The 22,480-nt window shown below is 31.9% G+C and overlaps 3 protein-coding genes, 1 long non-coding RNA gene and 1 pseudogene across 7 annotated transcripts; 3 read left to right on the top strand and 2 right to left on the bottom strand.

Annotated features, from left to right (window-relative positions):
- The first annotated feature begins 376 nt into the window (after nucleotides 1–376).
- On the top strand, nucleotides 377–1,301 carry LOC108821507 (uncharacterized). Of its 3 annotated transcripts, XR_001944580.2 has the most exons (4): nucleotides 377–491; nucleotides 645–689; nucleotides 838–1,014; nucleotides 1,099–1,301. It is a non-coding gene; the product is annotated as an uncharacterized LOC108821507 (long non-coding RNA). The 3 variants fall into 3 exon arrangements; XR_001944578.2 differs by having other exon boundaries at nucleotides 838–1,301; XR_001944579.2 differs by having other exon boundaries at nucleotides 833–1,301.
- Nucleotides 1,302–4,061: 2,760 nt separating this feature from the next.
- On the bottom strand, nucleotides 4,062–5,649 carry LOC108820735 (diacylglycerol O-acyltransferase 3-like; annotated as a pseudogene).
- Nucleotides 5,650–8,902: 3,253 nt separating this feature from the next.
- On the top strand, nucleotides 8,903–9,380 carry LOC108819937 (uncharacterized protein At1g43920, Chloroplastic-like). Its single transcript, XM_018592945.1, has 2 exons — nucleotides 8,903–9,028; nucleotides 9,105–9,380. The coding sequence occupies exons 1-2, from the start codon at nucleotides 8,903–8,905 to the stop codon at nucleotides 9,378–9,380; spliced, it is 402 nt and encodes a 133-aa protein (XP_018448447.1).
- A 402-nt stretch (nucleotides 9,381–9,782) lies between these two features.
- On the bottom strand, nucleotides 9,783–11,871 carry LOC108821675 (uncharacterized). The gene is made up of 4 exons (XM_056991916.1): nucleotides 11,529–11,871; nucleotides 11,097–11,435; nucleotides 9,959–11,018; nucleotides 9,783–9,853 (listed from the first exon to the last, which is right to left on the bottom strand). Exons 2-3 carry the CDS (start codon nucleotides 11,325–11,327, stop codon nucleotides 9,972–9,974), a joined length of 1,278 nt encoding a protein of 425 aa, XP_056847896.1. The 5' UTR covers nucleotides 11,328–11,435; nucleotides 11,529–11,871; the 3' UTR covers nucleotides 9,783–9,853; nucleotides 9,959–9,971.
- Nucleotides 11,872–15,913: 4,042 nt separating this feature from the next.
- Nucleotides 15,914–19,647, top strand: LOC108819404 (serine carboxypeptidase-like 20). Of its 2 annotated transcripts, none has more exons than XM_018592434.2 (13): nucleotides 15,914–16,311; nucleotides 16,494–16,716; nucleotides 16,814–16,936; nucleotides 17,694–17,796; nucleotides 17,886–17,923; nucleotides 18,020–18,121; nucleotides 18,201–18,281; nucleotides 18,371–18,607; nucleotides 18,695–18,760; nucleotides 18,867–18,988; nucleotides 19,076–19,189; nucleotides 19,240–19,306; nucleotides 19,397–19,647. In XM_018592434.2, the coding sequence occupies exons 1-13, from the start codon at nucleotides 16,157–16,159 to the stop codon at nucleotides 19,478–19,480; spliced, it is 1,515 nt and encodes a 504-aa protein (XP_018447936.1). In that variant the 5' UTR covers nucleotides 15,914–16,156; the 3' UTR covers nucleotides 19,481–19,647. The 2 variants fall into 2 exon arrangements, with proteins under 2 accessions (XP_018447936.1, XP_018447937.1); XM_018592435.2 differs by having other exon boundaries at nucleotides 15,916–16,311; nucleotides 19,261–19,306.
- The last annotated feature ends 2,833 nt before the right edge of the window (nucleotides 19,648–22,480 follow it).

Raw genomic sequence — 22,480 nt, 5'->3', positions numbered from 1 at the left:
TCTTCAAATTTTTAAAATCTCTGTACTGACCACAATCCCCTCACCGGATAACCCCCGGCCGTTCATCCGCCACTGCTCCTTCTCCGCCGCTCTGTGGTTTCACCGGCGAGGACAGTGTGCTCTCTCTATTGGGCTGGGATTACAATTTATGAGGTGGGTCTGAAAAATCCAAAAGCTATCACTGATCTAATTCATAACCCTTTGAAGCCTTGCTTCAAAGCCCATCTGTGTGTGGGGGAATTTGGCCTCTTTGGTCAAGTTTCGAATGATTATCGTTGGATTCACCGAGATTATTACCGAAGCTATTTTGTTTCCATTGCTTTATTCTTCTTGTGAGAAGGATCTCTTAACCTTTAAATATCTGATGAATTCACCTGGACACTCTACATCACTTTCATCACTATCATCCTTCTCTACGGAGTTGCGAGCCACATTACCCCCCGCCTCACTTTATGAAGAATCTTTATCCTTCAAACACTAATTAAATGGAGGTGTGCATCTCTATCTATAACAGTTTTGCTATCTTAAGGGCTTGAAGATTCAATGGATATCATTTCGATGATATAAGCTTAAACATCTTTTTTATTACACAAATGAAGAGGTTATAAAGTTTGTGTCTGATCGTGTGTATGTTTTGTTTATAGGCACAAAAACTGATTAACTGAGATAGCAAAAGTTGTCTTAGACAGGTATGTATGAGAGACTAAAAGAAAGAAGCTTTTTTGGTGAATGAAGTGCTGAAAATGCTTTTTTGGTGAATGAAGTGCTGAAAATGAGTAGATGGTAAAATATCTGTGCTAACAAACAAAAATGTTCTTTGTGGTTTGTATAGAACAGATAACAGTGAAGAACAGGTTCACAACACTATCCAAGAAAAGACTTAAGTATGAAGCTATGGCTAAGGAGATGGGATTACTTCTGTGTAAACTCAAACAACAAAATAATTGTTTTCCCATATGGTATTCGTACACCAAGAAAATCTGAGAGTGAATCCCCTCTTGCTATGAAAACGAGGTGAGAAACCTGTTTTGTTTTCTCTTTAACGTGAATTGACATGCTTTGGTCATGCTCTTTATTTGAGGAGAAGTCACATTCCAGATTATAAAGAGATCAGTAGCTATGGGTATAGCTTACATCTAAAGATAGGTGTCAAACAGCAGGCATGACCTCCACTTTCAGTACTTTCTCACAATGCCACAAGTATTGATAGCACGAAGGAGCATAATCAAACAGACAGTACAAAAGAAAATGATTGTAAACAACTATGGTAAAAACTTTTGTTTTTGTTGCTTATCCCTTAAATAATTATCTTAAGTATCAAACTCTAGCATATGTTTAATATGAATTATCTTAACTATTTTGTATATTTATTTGAGATATTATTTTTTTTAAATAATATATTTAAGTATATAAATTTGATTCGAATATACTCGGATACCCAAAATATTTTGGTCTGAATCGGGTTCGGTTCTGGTTTTTAGATACCAAAATTTTAAACATGTTCAGATATCTAACCAAATTGATTAAAGTTCTATACTATTTTGTAGATTGGATTTGGTTCGGTTATTTGGATTCGGATTTTTTTCCCAACCATATATTTTTTATTGTAACCAAATTTTAAATGAAAGTGACGATGGTTCATACTGATTTTGGGTATGCAACAATTTTTAAACCAAAACATTTTCTTTTATGTACGTGATTTATTTAGTTAATCATTAAAAAATGTTCAAGACCCATTAAAAACGATAGGCTGAACTGAAAAAAAGTTACCATTGATCACAAAATTTTCAATGTGAGGCTTGTACCATTTTTAGTAATTTATAATCGTTTTAAAAAATTCGAAATACAACATATAAGAAAAAATATAATTTTTTTATTATATGCTTAATGTGATTGTTTAATTTATTTTAACAAATAAAATTAAACGAAAAGTATAGAGGATAAAAAATTATTATCAAATCTTTATTATTCATAATCATTAATGGTGATATATATGTCAATCATATTAGGAAGTTCCGTAGCTTTTATTTAAGGAAACAATAGAGAATATTCTTTTGTATATTAATAATTGATTTAATAGTTATTTAATAAAAACTATAATATATGTGTAGATGGACCAAATTATTTCTCTAACAATCCTCAGAATAATTCTCATGATGACACGTGGCTACCAAACAATGTTGCAATGTTCCAGGATTAATATATAGGAGATATTTAAAACGAAGCGGATATTATTTTTTTTTTTTGAATTATACAGAGGTATCCTGGTCCCACAGAAGTGGTCCAGACTAGTCACGAAGCGGATATTATTATACATAGAAAATACGGTATTTCTTGAAAAATAAAACGATAAAATTATTCAGAAGTTAACAAAGACCTACTTGATCTGATCAGATATGCAGAAGGAAAATGTCATGCTTGGTTCACGGTAAATGCACCAGAGGTTAGTTTGAATCAAACTATATTAATTTCTCAAGCCTTATTCTTAGAGAACACATGATTGGTAGATGATCTTAAAGCTCTACATCAATTATTAGTTGTTTTGGATGGGTTTGGAAAGATACTCTAATTTGGACAAATCAGTACAAGAAATCAAAGATGAGAAAATATGTTTTGCATTCAGAGATAGAAACACTTAGCACTCAATTTTCGATGTTAGAAAAACCTCAAGTATGACTGACTTTCTCGAAAGAGTTGAAGAAGATAGCATAACTACAAAAAGATTTCATGCCTTCAACATATAATACACTAGGATCGGCCCGTCTTACGGGCGAGTTGTAAAAAAAATAATATTTAATTTTTATTTTTATTATGTTTATGTAGTTCATAAAGAGATTGCATTTTATTATGTATTTACATTTTTCAATACTTGTATTATTCTTATAATCTCTGCATCCGGGGGTTTTCTATAAGTTTGATTATATGTTTGTATTTTGTTTCGTGCAGCATATATTTTGTATTTATATTTATATCTTATAAAATATAAGTCATTAGACAATTTTAAAATTATTTCAAAATCCTGTTGTTGAGCATGTTCTTTTAGCTTGAAGACATGTTTACAGTGAGTGCTTAGAGTAAGTTGTAATGAAAATGGTTAGATCCCATCCTAGCTAGTTATGTGTTTTATATAAATTTTATGTGTAATTTTTTGGAAAAGACTTATTAATGAATTGACATTTTCTTTTTACTCAAAACAAAAAATTAGAGTAGATAAGTCCAAAACATTCTTTTTTCCTGCTTCTTCTTTTTTCGTAAGACTTTTTGGATTAAGAAGTTATTTTATTTTTGTTATATTGTTCATTTCAAATTGAAATATTATTTGGATAAAGACGAATGAGCTATAACTCAAAATCACAGCCTATGTGAGACCTTTAAAGTTGTATAAAAGAGATAAATAATTCATTATATTGATGTTCCTGGGTGTCACTGTTTTTATGTTTCACATTTATCTTTTGATTCTACAATTCATTATATTGATGTTCATGGGTGTCCCTGTTTTTATGTTTCACATTTATCTTTTGATTCTATTTCGGTGTTGCTATATATCTGAACTTTCAGTGAAATTTTCAATTTGGTCACACTGAGGATTTTCTTCAATCCTGGTCATAACGAAGAAAGACTCGCTAGACATCAAACAAATCTTGTCTATAGAGAAGATCTAATGTTGGAAATGCAAAGAGAATGTATCGTTGGAGAATGTCACTACTATGTTTGCAACCCAATACAATCAACTACGTCTTATACATTTTTATTTTCTTTTGATATCTTTTGATATCTATGCTTGTTTTTATTTTCTTCTGATACCTATGTAATTTTTTTCTTCTGATCTTTTTCATATTTATTTGTACTTTTACTTGTATGTGTTTTATAGTAAGCGTAATGATGAAACCTAAAGGAAACCTTAGTCTAGAAAATACCAATATGTGATACCAAGTCCGGTTAACCCTGATGGGTTTTGGTTCTACATTTTTTAAACACCATCTTAATTTCATTTTACTTTCAGTTCTATCATTAGCAACAGCGAAAAAAATTGGTACATATTTTGACAGTGCAGAGGGAGAGAGATGAAGATCAGAATATATCAAAATAAAGTAATCTTTTCACAACAATAGTTTCCACATCCTGCAACCCAACTCCAATACAAAAAGCCTTGAAAAGTGTTGACAGAAAGTCATCACAGATCAGACTCGTTTAGTACTTTTAACGTTTTGACAATCTCATCACTTCCCCCAAGCACTTGCAAGCCACAACAGACCCTTCCATGACCGTTAACGCCTTCTGAAACTTATCCAATAACACAACTCTTCCTTACTTCTTGCAATTTCTTCCAGTACAAACTTCTACTCTTTTTAAAGGCAATCTAACAACTGAAACTACTTCTACATTCTTCAATATCTGTCAATGACTAACAATAGAGAAAAAAGGCTATCGATGAGCAGCTGATTGCGGTAGAGCAAGCTTCAATGCTTTCTCAGTGTTCTTACATTCTAGCAAGGGTTTCTACTCCAGATTATGGCTGTAACAACTCAAGAATCAGTGTAGCCTTATCTCCAAAAGAGCTCATGTCAACAACTTTTCCTATGCCATAATCACTGTCCTTTGATTATGATTCAGTTTCAGTCATAATCATCATGGCTTTAGCTTTTGGATTTTCTTATTTCCTCTGTTTCTGGAATAGTTTCTTCTTTGCTTTCAACTGACCCAATTGCTTAACCAGAATCTATGTTGCTTCCTGCTTTTTTTCAAAATCCAATCAAAATCCAATCAGTCTTCACCACTAAATAGTCAAATTACATAAGAGATCATCAGTTTACAATGTTGAAAAAATCTTACCACGATTTCTTATTGTCAACGTCAGCAACCAAACCCTGTTCTTGAGAATATGCAAAAGTTCTTAGAAAAAACTTTAAGAAGCTTAGCCTTTTTCTTCATCGACATAGAGAGAGCATGAAATATTGGGTTGCAGGAAGTTAGTTTAAAATTAAATTTAAGTAGTAACTGAGATGGAAAGCTGCTTACATTTCTCACAATGGTTTCTCTGACATCCAAATCAGTGGTGACCAATATAATTTTCAATGTTGTATTAGTGAGCAATGAACAAAGTGGTGGAGCTTGAGGGCATCACCAACATCTGTCAAGCTCTGTCTCTAAGGCGGACTGTTCTGTTAGTGTATCCTAGTCAGAGACAATGAACATCTAAACATTTATACATGAACTTAAAACCCAGACTCTAAGCAATCTCACCTCCAAGGTGGAAGAACATTGTCTTGGACTTCAAATCTTAAAAAAAAGATTGATGAGTTAGCTGTTTTATATATGAGGATGAATAAGAGAAGATGAGTTGAAAGGGAGAAATATCACATCTATTTATACATATACCACACCGCCTCTGACCTTGAAGAATGCTTTGAATACACATAGTGGGGGAGGCAAATTTAGTGGATTAAATAGGAATCCTTTACTCGGAGCATTTCGTATGGTGAGTGAAAGCTGAAACGGCATCGACTTGCCGTCAACGGAGAGGGGATGCAACTGTCGTTTTCTTGTCCTAACAACATTTACAGACGATGTGATATTGGATCAAATGCTGATATGGACCACTTGGTCTCCAAAAAATCTCAATTAGACCCATCCCTTTTTTATTTTATTTTATATTTAAATTTAAATAGAAACCTAAGTAAAATAACTAAAAAACTTAAGAACTTCAACATATTTACTAACTTATGCCATTACTATCCAACCCGGATCCAGACCTGAAACCAGACCCGGATCTAGACCCGAAACCCAACCATTTTTCCTTCTTCTTCCCCTTTTCTTCTCCATTCATAGTTCCTTCACCTCAAGACAAAATCAAATTTTTTTTTTCAACTATCCATTAATTTTCCCTTTCTTATCTCAAATCGATTAACCTATAGTAATATTTAATCAATTATATCTTATCCAACTTCAAATTTTATCTTTTACAAACAATATTCAAGATAATAAAGAACGCAAAGTATTACTAGTACAACTAGTACAACTTAAACTAGTATAACTAGTACAACTCGCACTAATATAACTAGTACAACTTGCACAAATCAAATTAGTACAACTAGTACAACTAAAACGAGTATAACTAGTATAAATAGATTGGGTATCTCATATATATTATTTGAGAAGTGAATTTCTTATGTGTCATCATCATATCCATTCTCACAAAAAAATGACATGGCTTTGAGAAATTATGAAATGCCATCACTTAATTATGAGATGTATAAATTCCTTTATTTATTGTTTTCAGCATATGAAAATACTAGAAAAAAGAATAATGTAGAACCAATAAGACATACTGGTCTAGTCTTCCTCGCCGGCATGTGTCAAATATATAAATAGTATATTTTTAATAATAATTGATTTGGAATTATACGTTTACAAATTGTTCTAGTTATACTAGTTGTACGATTTTTGGAAAAAAATCATCTTCATCTTTCTGGTCTCGAGGCCAAAAAGCTAGATGCAGAGCCAAAAAATTCTTCAATCATTTACAATAAATAAAATAACAAGTAGTTATACCAGTTTTTTAATTGTACTGGCTGTACATAGTTGTACTAGTTTTTGAGTTGTACCAATTTGTGCATAGTTGTACTTTGGCAATAAAATCGGAAAATATTAGTTGTACCACATAATAAATACATTTACCTCAGTTGTACCACTTATTAATGTTTACATGTCTTTGCCTAGCTACAATGAAATCATCAATTTCGTAAAAATACATTTCATGTATGTTTTACAAAAATTAAGTGGACAAATAAGTTAACAAACCTCAAAAGTATAAGGTATATCATGTAAACTTGTGGAATTCTGTAATAATTTTCAGAAAAAAATCCAAAATTCAAATAAATAAGAGGAACTTTATGAGTACATACAAATTGAGATATTTGATTGTTTTTTCTCATATAGAATACCAATCAAATATTTGATTGTGCATACAAAATGAAGTAATATAGTTGTACTAATATTCAAGTTGTACATGTTTGTATATAGTTGTACTAGTATTGGAGTTGTACTGGTTTATACATAGTTGTACTAGTATTCGAGTTGTACCGGTGTGTACATAGTTGTACTAGTTTTTGAGTTATACCGGTTTGTACATAGTTGTACTTTGGTAGTGAAATCGAAAAACTAGTTGTACCACATAAAATTTAAACTTATCTGAGTTGTACCACTTCCTTATGTGTACATGACTTTGCCCTAATAAAATGAAATCATCAATTTTGTTAAAATACAGTTCATATATGTTTTCCAAAAAATATGTTGACAAAGAAGTTAACAAACCTTAAAAGTATAAGATAGATCATGTAGATTTATGGAGTTGTGTAATAATTTTTATTTTATTTTTCAAAAACTTCAAATAAGTTAAGAGAAACTGTATGAGTACATACCAGTTGATGTATTTAATTATTTTCTCATATGGAATACTAATTTTTTTTTTTAATTTCTGAAATGTCAAAGTTGTACCAGTTGTACCAGTAATACTTGTTTAATATATAATAAAAACTACGTCAATTGTTTATATATTTAGTTTTAGGGGTTGTACCAATATTTTCGCATCATAGCTTTGTAAAAATATGTTTGATGTATGTTTATCAAATAATAATATTGCTAATATAGTTAATAAATCTTAAGTATAGAGCATATAATGTAAAATTAAATTAAATTAAAAGTGTAATGTAATAATGTAATAAGAAATGAAAAATCTCAAATAAAATGTATGAAATTTTGTCATTATATACCAATTAGAACATTTACTTGTTTATTCATATGTAAATTATAACATTTATTATATATCATTTATATAATTTTAATATGTTTAGTTATACGAGTTATACTAGTTGTACATATTCGAATGAGTGGATGAGATAAAGAAAATTGTGTGGTTGTGAGTGATTGAGATTAAAAAACAGGAAGAGAGAGAATGAAATATCTGGAAAATCGTGTGGCTAAGATTAAAAGATAGTTGGAATGATCTAATGGTTCTTATTATTCTTTCATTAAAGATACTATTGTAATTTGTAATGACTTGGTCCATGTAGAATATTTTTGGATGTTGGAGATTTTTTTTTCACCACTTGGTCCATATCAGATTTTAGTCCTGTGATATTGGACCAGAAAATGGAAGAAACTCAGCAGCCAGAAGCCCAGATAAAAAAGACACAAACGAAGCCCAGAACGCCGACGATTAAATGAAACGGCAAGACTTCTTGCGTTTGGACGTGTGTCGGCTGGAGAACGCTCGACTTTCCAGGCTGGCGATGACATAGAGGGCTGTGAAGAATAGAACATTTTTTTATATATATAATTAGATAACTCATAGACAAAATGTGAATGCTGATTCTTCAGTTAGAACTATGGGGAAAAGGGTGAATTTCAACCCCGACAATCCGTGTCGTGTGTTTTCATACCCAAACAAAGAAGCAGTGCATATACATACCCAAACTAAGATATTTTTAAAATTTCCAACCCGAACTTAGTTTCGTAATGTGAAATCCGACATTGACTAACGTTTTGTTAATTCACCGTTAAACCCTGCTTAGTCAGATAATATGTAGCATATTGATTTAATCAAAGACAAAACAAAACGACGTCGTTTGACTCATTAATCAAAACGACGTCGTATTCAATTGGGGGAAAATCAAAATTAAAAACCCTAATCCCCTTTGTTCTTCTTCTTCGACTCACGACTCTCACCTCTCTCTCTCTCTTAGACCCGAACTCGAACCAGAGACAACAACTTGAAGAACCGAAAGCTCTCGTCGAGGTAAGCTTCCATAGCTTTTGTTATTCAAGAAGAACTTGCTTAGTTAGGTTATAGATGATGAATCAATGTATTTGAATCAAATTGATGAATGTTACAGTGGCGAAAATGGGTGAACAAGGAAGAGGAATTCCTAAGATATGTCGTTGTGGAGAAGCTGTATCAATGAAAACATCAAAAACTGTGAAAAATCCGGGTAGACTGTTTCATGCTTGTCCTTTTGCTAGAGATGGGGTAAGTGTCGATATATATATGTAGATTGTTTGATGCTTTCCTTTCGGAAATGAGTTTCAATATTGTTATGTTACAGGATTGGTATCATACTTTTAAGTGGACTGATGTATGTATGTATGAAGAGCTTGAAGACTTGATTGAGAAAATGGATAACATTGAAGGAGCTTCAATCACTTTGCAAAAGGGAGTGAACACTTGTGAAGCTGAGATTGAAACATTGACAATGGAGACTCGGGTTTGTGAAGCGGTTGTTGAGAAAGAAATTCGAGAGTGTAAAATGCAACTCCGAAGCTTGAAGAACATAGTAGTGTTTGCTTTGGTCATGATTTTGTTCTTCAAGTTCATGTATTGATGATGTAGTAAAGCTCTTATCAAGCTTATGTATGGTTTAGTGTAGTGAAACTGCCTTGTGTAATGCTGTGTGAACGATGATGTTGTATGAACGATGATGATGATGATCTTATCAAGCTTATGTATGCTTTGAATCATTAAAAGACTGTTTTTTTTTTCATTTTGAATCAATACAAGACTCTGTTTTCTTCATTTTTAATCACTAAAAGCTTCTGTTTTTTTTTTCATTTTGAATCACTAAAAGACTGTTATTTTTCATTTTTAATCACTAAAAGAGTCTGATTTTTTTTCATTTTGAATCACTAAAAATCATAAAAACCATGCTTGAAACAAGACTATTAGTCATTACAAATCAAGATAAAAAGGAAAAAAGAGTCAATACATAAGTCTTAACAAAAGCAACATAACAACAAAATAGATAAATCCGCAACAGCCTTCATGATCCATCAAAAACCGCCTTCATGGTTCATGCTTCTAGCAAAAATAGACAGACAGAAAAGCATCAAAACAGATCCAAACGACCATCAAAACACAGCAAAACCATCAAAACACAGCTGAAGAGAAGAGAGAGTTGTGTACCTTCATCTTTCATTTATTCTTGTGTTGGCTGACTTGGTCCAGCAAAGTCATCACAATTCATGAAGTCTTGCTCATTTTCTGCCATCGTTCTTGTCTTCTTTCTTGGGGGTGGTCTCTTCTTTGGCACTCCTGGACGTGGGCACTTCGTAATATTGTGATTTTCACCGCCACATCGACTACAATGCATCACTCTACCACTTCGGTTGACCTTCTTCTTTGTTGGTGACTCGTTTTTACCTTTCTTCCTCTTTGGTTTTGGCTTCCTTCCTTTCATGTTCTCGAGTTCTTCTTCCAAGCTAGGAGGTGGAATAACAATGGTACCGGTTTGTTCCCAAAAACGCATTCCATTCACCGGCCTAATTGAATCACTATAAATTTGTTGCTGCCTTGTGTTGAGGTACCAACTAGAAATGTAATCTTCATAATTCAGCTTCTTCTCTGTGATCACACGTAATGCATGGCGACAAGGAATACCACCTAGTTCCCATTTACGGCATGCACATGTCCGCTGCCTCATATTCACGCTGTAAGATATGCTCGCCTCTTTCACCTCACATCTACCATCACCACCGGGGATCATCTTACAATACTTCAGCTTTCTCTGCTCAGCCTCTATGATCTTTGTGATTCTAGAAGGGAACCTCCTATCATTGTCAGCTGCAATCCTCTTTCTCAGATCAATACGGACCATTGTTGTTCTTCTAATAGTTTCAAGCATCTCAACCATCGGCATGTATCTAGCAGGATCAATGGCGTTGTTGAATGACTCTGAGATGTTGTTGTGTACATCCAAACAAGAAGACATCGGAGAGCAGAAAGCGAGACTGCAATTCTTGGGATTTTTCTCCATCATGGCTTCATAGACACGCATATCATACCTTTGGACCGCCGCAATACTAGCTTCATACTCACGAACTGTGGTGCTCTCAGCTACTCTCCAAAACAGAGTCTTCATCTCGGCTTGGCGCGGGAAGAGTTTCTTCAGATTGCCATATATATGGCGAGCATACATCCTGTGTTCAACATGTGGTAAAATCCTCTCAACAGCATTCAACAGCCCCTGGATGATTTAAATAACTAAAATCAGAATGAATGTAAATAAACTAATAAACTTTGACTCAACAAAATCAAGTGATACCTTTTGTCTATCAGATATTATGGTGAAATTTTGACCTCCTTGTAGGTTAAAATCAAACTGCAGCTTCTGTAGGAACCAAGTCCAGTTATCCTCGTTCTCCACATCAACAACAGCCCAAGCAATTGGGTACATTCCATTATTTGCATCTCTTCCTACAGCAGCCAAGAGTTGACCTTTCAGTGTGCATTTGAGGAAGCATCCATCCAATCCAAATATAGGCCGACACCACATAGTCCACAGCTTTTGATGGTTTCAAAACACACATAGAATCTTTGAAACACTTCAGCTCCATCATCATTTAAGACCGTGTCTAGCACGACAGTTGATCCTGGATTGGTACTACAAAAGAGAAATGAAAATGTTAGTTAATTTATTAAAAACAGAGACAATAATTAAAAAAAAAACTACAATTATTATAAAAACTTCACTTACGCCAGAATCGCAAGTCGGTAGTCTTTTAGCCTACTAAACTGCTCTTCATGGTCACGGTTGATGATGATTTTTGCCATCTTCTTCGCATTCTTACACTTGTCAATTGTGGTTATCAAGTTGAACCTTTGCTCAATCTGCTCTTGAATATACTTAGGCTTCAAATCGATATCATTCCTAATCTCGTCCATGAAGATCTTCATGATCACACCCGACTTTAATATCTTACTATACCCATCCTTTTGGCATTTGTGGTCAGCTTCATATGTCTTCACCATCCACTTTCCATATCTCTCTTCATAAGAGCAATAGATTCTCCATGGGCAGTTGTCTTCAGTCCCACACACAGCCCCAGATTTAATGCCCCCCCCATTTGTTCAACTTAATGTTCCACCCTCCCTTCAATGCATACTCAACCAATGCATCTTTGAAATCTTCAATGGTGTCGAACACTTGCTTTAGCTCTAGGTGACCACTGCCTGGTTTGAATCTCAACAAAGGCTCTACTTCTTCCTCGCCATCAGAATTGGGAGGTGTGTTATGATAGTCGAAATCTTCATCTTCATCCACAAAGCCAGCAACATTTCTTTCTACTCTGATCTCTTCTTCGCAAGGTTCCTGAAACTGATCTTCAGGATGATCGACTGTGTTCACTAGGAACAAATTAACAACTCCTTTCCACTCACCAGCTTCACACATCTCTTTAAAAGCATCATCTCTAACATAGCTCAGTTTCTTTCTATCCTTGTGATCCTCAAAAGGAAGCGTGTACCACAACTTGTTGATATATAATCCCTCCCCAAACTCATCTGATAACAATGTGAACAACTCTGTCGGTTTGCACTCAATTGTTTTCACATCTCCACCGATATACCCAACATCACCGGTTCTTTTCTTCACCCAATATCCACCGCAACTAATATTAAACGTCACAATCTCGAACATTCTGTAAATGAGAGGAGGAAATTTCAACTTTAATACACTGGAAAATCAAACTCGGTTTGATTAAAATCGATACAAATCAAAAGCTGTATCTTCAATAAAATTGAAAGCTTTACCTCTTTTCCAAGTCGCTAACGCCTTTGCATTTACTTTCGAAAGTTTCTTTCCACTTCACTAATACAAGCGTTCGACGAGAGCTTCTGGTTCGAGTTCAGGTCTGAGAGAGAGAGGTGAGAGTCGTGAGTCGAAGAAGAAGAACAAAGGGAATTAGGGTTTTTAATTTTGATTTTCCCCCAATTGAATACGACGTCGTTTTGATTAATGAGTCAAACGACGTCGTTTTGTTTTGTCTTTGATTAAATCAATATGCCACATATTATCTGACTAAGCATGGTTTAACGGTGAATTAACGAAACGTTAGTCAATGTCGGATTTCACGTTACGGAACTAAGTTCGGGTTGGAAATTTTAAAAATATCTTAGTTTGGGTATGTATATGCACTGCTTCTTTGTTTGGGTATGAAAACACACGACACGGATTGTCGGGGTTGAAATTCACCCTTTTCCCTAGAACTATGCGACCTTTTCATAATATTCTGATCTAGATATCTATATCACTTTTTGGAGAAAATCGCTTAAAACCCTCAAAGTGTCACTTACTATCACTTTAAACCTTGAAGTTTTTTCACTAACACTTTTAACCTTCAAAATGACATTTGTATCATAAAAAACCTCCAAATAAAAAAATTGACTGGTTCAGCAGGTAATTTTTCAAAAATAATTATTTAATTAATAAAATAAACAAAATAAATAAATAAAAATCCAAAATAAATAAAAATCAAAATTCTAATAAAATTTACAAAAATAAAAAAAATCAAAAAAATAAATTAAAATTTTAGAAAATTAAATAAATATATTAAAAATTTAATTATTTTCTAAAATATTAATAAAAAATAGCTAAAAAAATAATAATAAATAAGATTAAGGGGGGTGTATTCAACCGAGAGTTTTAAGTGATTTGTATTAAAATGACAAATCCACTGTTATTCAAACATGAATTTTAAAAAATCATTTAAAATCCACTATTATTGAACTTGACATTTCGTAAAGTATTTCGAAACCCACTGTTATTGTAAATATTTTAAGTTGTGGAGTTTTAAAGTTTTGAGGTGATTTTAGGGTGTTTGGATGGAGTTCCTTAGTTAAAAAATTAAAACTCAAATCCTATGGTTTTAGGTGATATTCTAGAGTAGTTTAACAAAAATCACCTAAATCTCTGCAATTTATTAAAATCATCTAAAACTCCATTAAAAATCAAATCACATCAAATGTTAAATTGAATACACTCCCCTAAATTTAAATAGAGAAGAACTAAATAAAAAGTTCACAATTTTTTTTAAAAAATGGAAAATATAAAATTCAAAATTCACTAGTGACGATGATGGTTTCTCACATAACCATTAACAATGACGATAATTGTCATATCTCCAACGATAGTTTCCAACAACATCTTGAAAATGACAAAAAAAAACTTTTTCAAACTTTTGAATTTTCATTTTTTTGAAATATATGAATTTTTTATTTTTCTGTTTTTGTAATTTGATCTCATTTAGTTTTGAATTTTAATTTTCTAAATTTTAATTAATTTTCTGATTTTTTTCTAATTTTCTGATTTTTATTAATTAATATATAATTACATAAGAATCAAAAAAGTTAGAAAATTTTCCGAAATTAATTATTATTTAGAAAATTAAAATTCAAAAATAAATCAGATCAAACTAAAAACAGAAAATAAAAAAATTCATATATTTCAAAAAAATGAAAATTCAAAAGTTTGAAAAAGTTTTTTTGTCATTTTTAAGATGATGTTGGAAACTATCATTGGAGATATGGCAATTATCCTCATTGTTAATGGTTATGTGAGAAACCATCATCGTCACTTGTAAATTTTGAATTTTGAATTTTATATTTTCCATTTTTTTAAAAAATTGTGAACTTTTTATTTAGTTATTCTCTATTTAAATTTAATCTTATTTATTATTAATTTTTAATATATTTGTTTATTTTCTAAAATTTTAATTTTTTTTTTTTTTTAATTTTTAAAAAGTTTTATTAAAATTTTCGATTTTTATTTATTTATGGATTTTTATTTATTTATTTTGTTTATTTTATTAATTAAATAATTATTTTTGAAAAATTACCTGCTGAACCGGTCAATTTTTTTCTTTGGAGGTTTTTTATGATACAAATATCACTTTGAAGGTTAAAAGTGTTAGTGAAAAAACTTCAAGGTTCAAAGTGCTAGTGAGTGACACTTTGAGAGTTTTTTATGCGATTTTCCCTCACTTTTTGTTTGAGTAATAGAATGATTTTTTGTTTTGAAAAAAAATACAGCAAATAATAAATATAAAAGAACACTTTTTAGAAAAAAAGTATAAAACTCAACAAAAAGAACTCATCTTGCTTTGTCTCTTCGGATGGTCTTTATTCTGCGGTGGCTTCTCCAACTGGTTCTGGTTTTGATTGGAATTTGTTGGTGTCTTGACCCTTTTTCTACAATGATGCGTTGTCTCAAAGATCCTGGGTTATCATTGGGTTTTTTTTTGGTAAAATGTTAAAATTATTATCATTGGTTTTTCTTTTTTGCAAAAGAATTATCATTGGTTTTTCTCGGTGAAAAGGTTTGATCTTGAAACATTACAGTGGCTTCTTTTAGTATTGCTAGTTCTTGTGGCAGCCTGTTTTTTCTGTCCTTTGAATGGGTTGTCAATCTAGTTAGGTGGCTTTCTTCTTGTTGGATATTCGTTTGGTTTATTGATATACAAAATATCTCTTTTCCTTTAAAATCGTGAATTCTTTTTAAATTTAGGATTTAGTTGCGATTTTTTTTTTGTTTGGTGTGGGTTTTCGTTTTGCGCCGTTGTAAAATGTGGGTTTTAGTTTTTTTTTTTTCTTTGGAATTTAGTTTTTGGGGATATCTTCATTTTAAGTAACTAGTTTCTGTATTCGAACTTGTATTTCATTTTAAAGTAATAAAAAATCAAATGGAAGAAAAAAAATTAGAAAGTTTTTTTTTTCTTTTGGTAAAACTAAAAGTTAGAAAGTTTTGTCTTCGCTTTTAGCCTTCTTTACAGGATTTAATAATAGGAACCTGCAAGTTAATTCATTGTTGAAGAAAACGGTAGTAAAAAAAAATCCTGAATTCTTGCCACATGTCACTGTTCGGTTACCCAGTCGTCACTTGAAGTAACCGCCTGTAACTTGTGGATTTATTACGTAGGCGGTCCCCAAGTCAACTCCCGCTTCTCTGCTTCCACTCAATTTGCTTACGCAACTCAACAAATACGCAAAGCTCACAGCCTCACATCACTAGATAGATAGATACATACATGTGTATACAGGCATATTATTTATTGAGATGCTCAAATATCAGATCGTGCCTTTTAAGGTAACTGTAGCTTGCAGAATCACATATTTACTTATCCCATCCTATGTTCCACAATTTCTTCTTATAATCAGTTTTTCTCCACATCATCTCTTTTGTCTCCTTTTATTCACCAATAACTCTTGCTAAATTATTTCCTAACTTAACCCGAATATTCTCAAGTGTTTTTCCTATCTTGTTGTTCTATATAAAGCAATACCACAATTCTTACTATTACACTGTGAAAATCTCTTTGTCCTGAGTTTATGTTGTTGATCCCAATGAGCTCCTTACTGAAATTTCTTGCCTTTGTGGCATTACTTTTAGTGTTTGTAATAACAACAGAATCAGCTCCTGAATCTGCTCTTATCACCAAACTTCCTGGTTTCAGTGGCACTTTTCCTTCAAAACACTACTCTGGGTAAAAATTGAGTTCTCTGTTTTCTTTCTTTCAAGCTGAATTTTGTACAATGGCCAAAATTGAGTTCTCGTTTATTTTTCAATTTTGTACTTTAGATCATGTTCTATCTTTTTGCATTTTCGAGGGTCTATGTTATTCTTTGTTTTTTTTTTATTTATTATTCTTTGGTTTTGATTCTAAAGGTACATCACAATTGATAAGGAGCATGGGAAGAATCTGTGGTATTACTTTGTTGAATCAGAGATGAATCCTTTGAAAGATCCGGTTGTACTCTGGCTCAATGGTGGTCCAGGCTGCTCAAGCATGGATGGATTTGTGTACGAGCATGGTCCTTTCAATTTCGAACCAGCAAAGACAAATTATAGTCTCCCACTCCTGCATCTTAATCCTTACAGTTGGTCAAAGGTAAATTTTCGAAGTCTATAAATCGTATCAATATTTGCTATTTCTTTTACCTAGTTGTAAATAATGTTTTTCATGTACGATTTGTTTTCATTATCAGGTGTCTAACATGATATACCTTGATTCACCTGTTGGTGTGGGTTTCTCTTACTCAAAGAACGAATCTGACTACATAACCGGTGATATGAAAACCGCGGTTGACTCTCACGCGTTTCTTCTCAAGGTAAACCAAACAAATGTCATAATTAACCAGACAAAAAAAAACCAAACAAATGTTTACATTCAAAGATAAAACTTAATTCCGATGAACTCATAAACAATATACTGTATTTAATTTAATTTTTAAAGAGCTCCTTGTTAAATATATGTTCTGTTTTTTTTTGTTTGAAAAAGAAAAAGCTATATACTTTTCTAAGTGTAAAGCTTTATAAGATTTTAATTTATGCTATCAAAATGAGAGCTTGAATGAATATTTTCCCTGAAATTACCATGAAAACTCTTTCTTTTTTGGTAGGCATTACCATGAAAACTCTAACAACTAATGGAATTTAACAAATAAATTTAGAAGAACAAACGATTTTCAAATACTCCTTCCAGTAATAAAAGTAACAAAAGAGTTCTTACAGAAATTATAAATTGTTAGATATAAATGTATCTCTTTGAATAATCAAATTTTGAGTTGATTTGTAATAAAATGACTCAAACATGAAATGTACAAACTCATTTAAAATCTATTGTTATTAAATTTGATATTTCATAAAATACTTCAAAATCTATTACTATTGAAATTATCATAGTTTTTGTTGAGATTCGACAGTGATATATGAAATCATATTTAAATATTTAACTCTCTTATTTATATACAATCATCTAAAAACTGATTAATAAAAGATCACTTCAACCTCTAGACTGAATACGCCCGCATAAGTTTGGGTGTTATTCAGATCACTAAACGCTTCTTTCCAATGTTACTCAACTAGTGGTTCGAGATGTTTTCCGAGTTTCAGTCGAATCCGTTTTACATCTCTGGAGAATCTTATGCTGGAGTTTACGTCCCAACTCTGGCTTCAGAAGTTGTCAAAGGTAAATTACCTTCCCCTTTCATAAATAAACATAACGACCATATATCTTCCTGAGCTTTTTTCCTCCATGTTGTTTTGCTTATGTTTCAGGGAACAAAGAAGGGTTAAAGCCGGCTCTTAATTTAAAGGTAGCGATATGAGAAGAGTCAAGATTCAGTTTCACGAATTGTCGTTTGGTTTTCGTACAAGGATTGGATGTGATCTGTACTCTTGCTTTGGTACAGGGATATTTGGTTGGAAATGGAGTTGCAGATTCCATGTATGACGGAAACGCTCTTGTCCCGTTTGCACACGGGATGGGACTAATCTCTGATCAGCTCTTTGAGGTTTGTTTAATGGATTCTTACTTGTTCTCCACTTCTTTTCTGGTTAACATATCTAAACACCTAACGAGAAAACCCGCAGAACGTTACAAAAGTTTGCAATGGAAATTTCTATGACAATTTTAGCCCTGATTGCGAAGAACAGATGGCTAAAGTTTCAATGGTAAATATATAATGGTTCTCCAAGATGTTAATTTAAAGACTAATATAGTGTGATCATATAAAGTTTCATATGTGTATATATTTTTTCAGGATATTGACAGGTTGAACATATACAACATTCTTGAGCCATGTTACCATGGAACATCGCTATCCGCATTTGACATAAAATCGCTGCCTTCAAGTCTTCTACAGGCAGGCAAAACCGAGAAACCTTTGGCTGTAAGAAAAAGAATGTTTGGTCGAGCGTGGCCTGTTCGTGCGCCTATTCTTCCAGGAATTGTTCCTAGCTGGTCTCAACTCCTTGCTGACGTCTCTGTTCCTTGCATCGTAAGAAACAAGAAAAAAAGATAGTGCCTCTCTCTCATACCAATCACAGAATAAGATGAAACAGTAGTCTACGTTTTATATTTGCAGGATGATAGAATTGCAACAGCTTGGCTAAACGATCCAGCGACCAGGAAAGCTATTCATGCTAAAGAGGTCTCAAACTCTTGTTTTGATCCTGCTGATATATTTTTATATATTAAAAACAAAAAAAAACAAAAAACCGGACCACTGATTACTGATGTGCTGGAATTTTTTACAGGAGAGCGAGATAGGAAGATGGGCACTCTGCACAAGTAAGCTATCGTTCCATCACGATGCAGGGAGTATGATCAGTTTCCATAGAAACCTCACTCTAAGTGGATATAGAGCACTCATTTACAGGTACTTCAAATGAAAATTTATAACAATGACTCTCATGAAAGCCTTTAGTTTCGAAAAATAATGAATCTAAGTTTTGATCATTTGAAGCGGTGATCTCGATCTGTGTGTTCCATTTACTGGCTCTGAAGCTTGGACACGCTCTCTTGGATACAAGGTGATTGATGAATGGAGGGCATGGATATCAAATGACCAAGTCGCGGGGTAATCTTTTAGTAATCTTTTCTGGAGCTCTAAATTAATGTTTTCAAAAGTTCATGCATATTTTCTTGCAGGTATACCCAGAGATATGCAAACGATCTCACATTTTTAACCATCAAGGCATTGAATCCAATTCTCTACTCAAATTGGAAAATTAAATGATTTGTTCTATATTCTTATTTTTATCCTTGTGTACGTTTGTAATTTCAGGGTGCAGGACATACAGTTCCTGAGTACAAACCGCGAGAGGCGTTGGATTTCTATAGCCGATTTCTAGCAGGAAGCAAGATTTAAGAGAGCTGTCTATTCAAAAAAAAAGTACAGGGCATCATATCATCATGTATTGACTCGTTTGAATAAAAAAAAAGCATTTGCTATATTGAGCTTTTGAATGGTTGATTCTTCATTGTTTCATGATATAACACCATGCATACCTCTATTAGAGTAGTAGTTATACTGTATATAGCTTTGTATACGTGTACATAATACGGGATACTATATATATGCGATGACTGTACAGATACACTTTAAGCTTAATGAGAAAGAGTTTAATATGGTACCAGAGATCTAACTGACTTTCTCTTCAGCATTTTCTCGATCGAAAAATTCACTTTTCTTTTCATCTTTTACCTCGATTTCACCTTGATTTCAGCTCGATTTTAGCTCAGATTCGTGCTATTCCACCTTTGAGATTCTGAATCGATGAGTGTTTCTCCGTCTCAAATCGTTTCTCGATTCTCTTCACGTTTCTTGTGTCAAGCTAGATGGGATCTCTTACAACTACCGATGTGAGACACTTTGGACACTTTGTGTCTAATACACTCCTTTGAAATGATGAATTTTTGAGCGTCAATTTTGGAATGCTCGGACAAGGATCTATGGGCCAACATTGGACCAGATCGATGTGGATCGGTTTGGATTATTTGGATCGGGCTCTTATACCATGTTAAGATAGATAGACTTCACACTTAAAATTAACTAGATTTTGATCCGCGCTTCGAAAGCGCGGGTATTATTTTTCACTTTTATGAAATATATTATTTGTTTGTAATTATTGAATGTATTTATCTTAGTAAAACTTTCTTTATAATAAATTCGACACATAGAGTGTCTCTCGTAAACTATGTGTTTCTCTAGCTTTGTTTTATTCCTTCTCCAATCAACACATTTATTTGGCTTGTTGTTAAAATAAATGATTTTAGAACGCAACTGAACAATAAATGTGACATATTCTATATTAATTAAATATTTACATTGTAATTTAAATTTGTATACAAATCATAGTTTGTTGTTAAAAGAAATGATTTTGAATCCAAATGTATCAGTACTTTTATATTGATTTTTTTCAGTTCATATAAATTCTTTTAATATATTTATTTCAATTGAACTAACTAATATTTTGTTAAATTGGCCCCTTAAATATATTTTTATACATCGATATTTATTTTTCATAATTAGCGTTATATATTTTAGATGTATCATAATATAACTAACAATTTTCAAAAGATCTGGACCGAATCAGGTTATATGGTCATTTTTGTTACAAATATCTGAACCTATTTTAGATACATTGATTATTTATATATTTTTAGGTTCCTATACATGAGAACCGAATTCATTCAGATCTAGAATGATCCAACTCAAAATTCACACATAAGTTTATAATATTCAAGCGGGACTTGGTTTTAAACAAAAAAAAATACCCGAAAGAAACAACATGTACCTAAATGGACATATAATGTTCATCTCTAATTGATTTTATAAATTAATAAAAAAAATCTTTTATGTGTTTGGCTAAATTAAATGAAATAGAAAGAGTTTTTTATACATAGATATTTATTTTTCATAATTAGTGTTATATATTTTAGATGTATCATAATATAACTAATGATATTCAAAAGACCTAGACCGAATCAAGTTATATGGCTATTTTTGTTACAAATATCCGGACCTTTTTTAGATATATTGGTTATTTAGATATTTTTAGATACATCAGAACCAAATCCAGAATGACCCAACTCAGAATCCACACATAAGTTTATAATATTCAAACGGGACTTGGTTTCAAAAAAAAACTAGATTCTGACCCGCGTTAAAACGCGGATTATGTTTTTTTGTTGTTTGATTTATAAAACCGGTAAATTAAATTATTATGAATGTTAATTAAATGTTTTGTTGCTTGGACCTGTGTTACTAATGTAGGAGCAATCATATCTGATTTTATTACTTATGTTGTAATCATTGAAAAACAATTGAAGATAATTTGTGTGTATAATAGCATGTGAAGATAAATTATGTGTACATTAATTAGTTCGAATATACAGATTCTAATTTGAAGAAGGTAAATATATTTACATTAAGTTTTTGAAAAAAAAAATTCTCTGTTAAACTGTAAAAGTGATTTATATTTATACTAAAAAGCTAAAAAAATTAAAAATATGAAAAATTCTCGAGAAAGGAGGAGATGTTTAAATTTTCCCATTAAAAATGATATATTCTTTGAAATTTATAACCTCGTAGTTTTTTTTTTGTTATGAATGATCTTAATATGACTGGGAGTTAAATCAAATAAATGCTACCAAAGGCAAACCACAAATCTATTCAATGAAATATAGAGGCTTGGCAGAAAACCCGAATCCGATAAATCAAAACGAATCCGGTCCACAAAAATAATCACGAATCTGAACCAAAACTGGTTAAAGATTCAAACTTGGTATAAAATTAGAATCAAACTCCGGTCTGAACCGAAATATCTCGAATATCCGAATCGATCAGAATCAGATTTTAATACTTAAATATATTAATTATTTTCAGAATTATATCCAAAAAATATTTTAAATATATAATATATTATGAAATTGTCCAAAATACTTGATAAAAAATAGTCAAAATTAAATATATAAAATAGGTAAAAAATACCAAAAGTATTTAGAATATCTATTAATTTTTCATCCAAATATTCAATCTAAACTAATTGTTGTGTTAAGGTTAGGTAATTTGGCATACATTATTTAAATTTATTTGTTATATATTATTTTCTTAGATTTTGAGAAATTTTTTTAAAATATTTAAATTTTAAAATTTCAAAATAATTTAAATAGGTTTTACGAATCCGCAAAGATCGAGAGCCGAAATTTATAATTACTCTGATGAGGCTGAAATCTTTCATCCAAAAATGTGAAACTCGAATAGATCCGAACCAAACTCGAATGGATATTCTATATTCATCTCTATGTATATATATGTTTTATAAACAAAATAATATATATATATATATACGCAAAGATTAGGTCG

The sequence above is a fragment of the Raphanus sativus genome, chromosome 8 (genome assembly GCF_000801105.2).
Source record: "Raphanus sativus cultivar WK10039 chromosome 8, ASM80110v3, whole genome shotgun sequence".
In the NCBI taxonomy this organism is placed as follows: Eukaryota; Viridiplantae; Streptophyta; class Magnoliopsida; order Brassicales; family Brassicaceae; genus Raphanus; species Raphanus sativus.
Note: the sequence above shows the minus strand (reverse complement) of the source record. Positions and strands in the feature narration are given on the sequence as shown.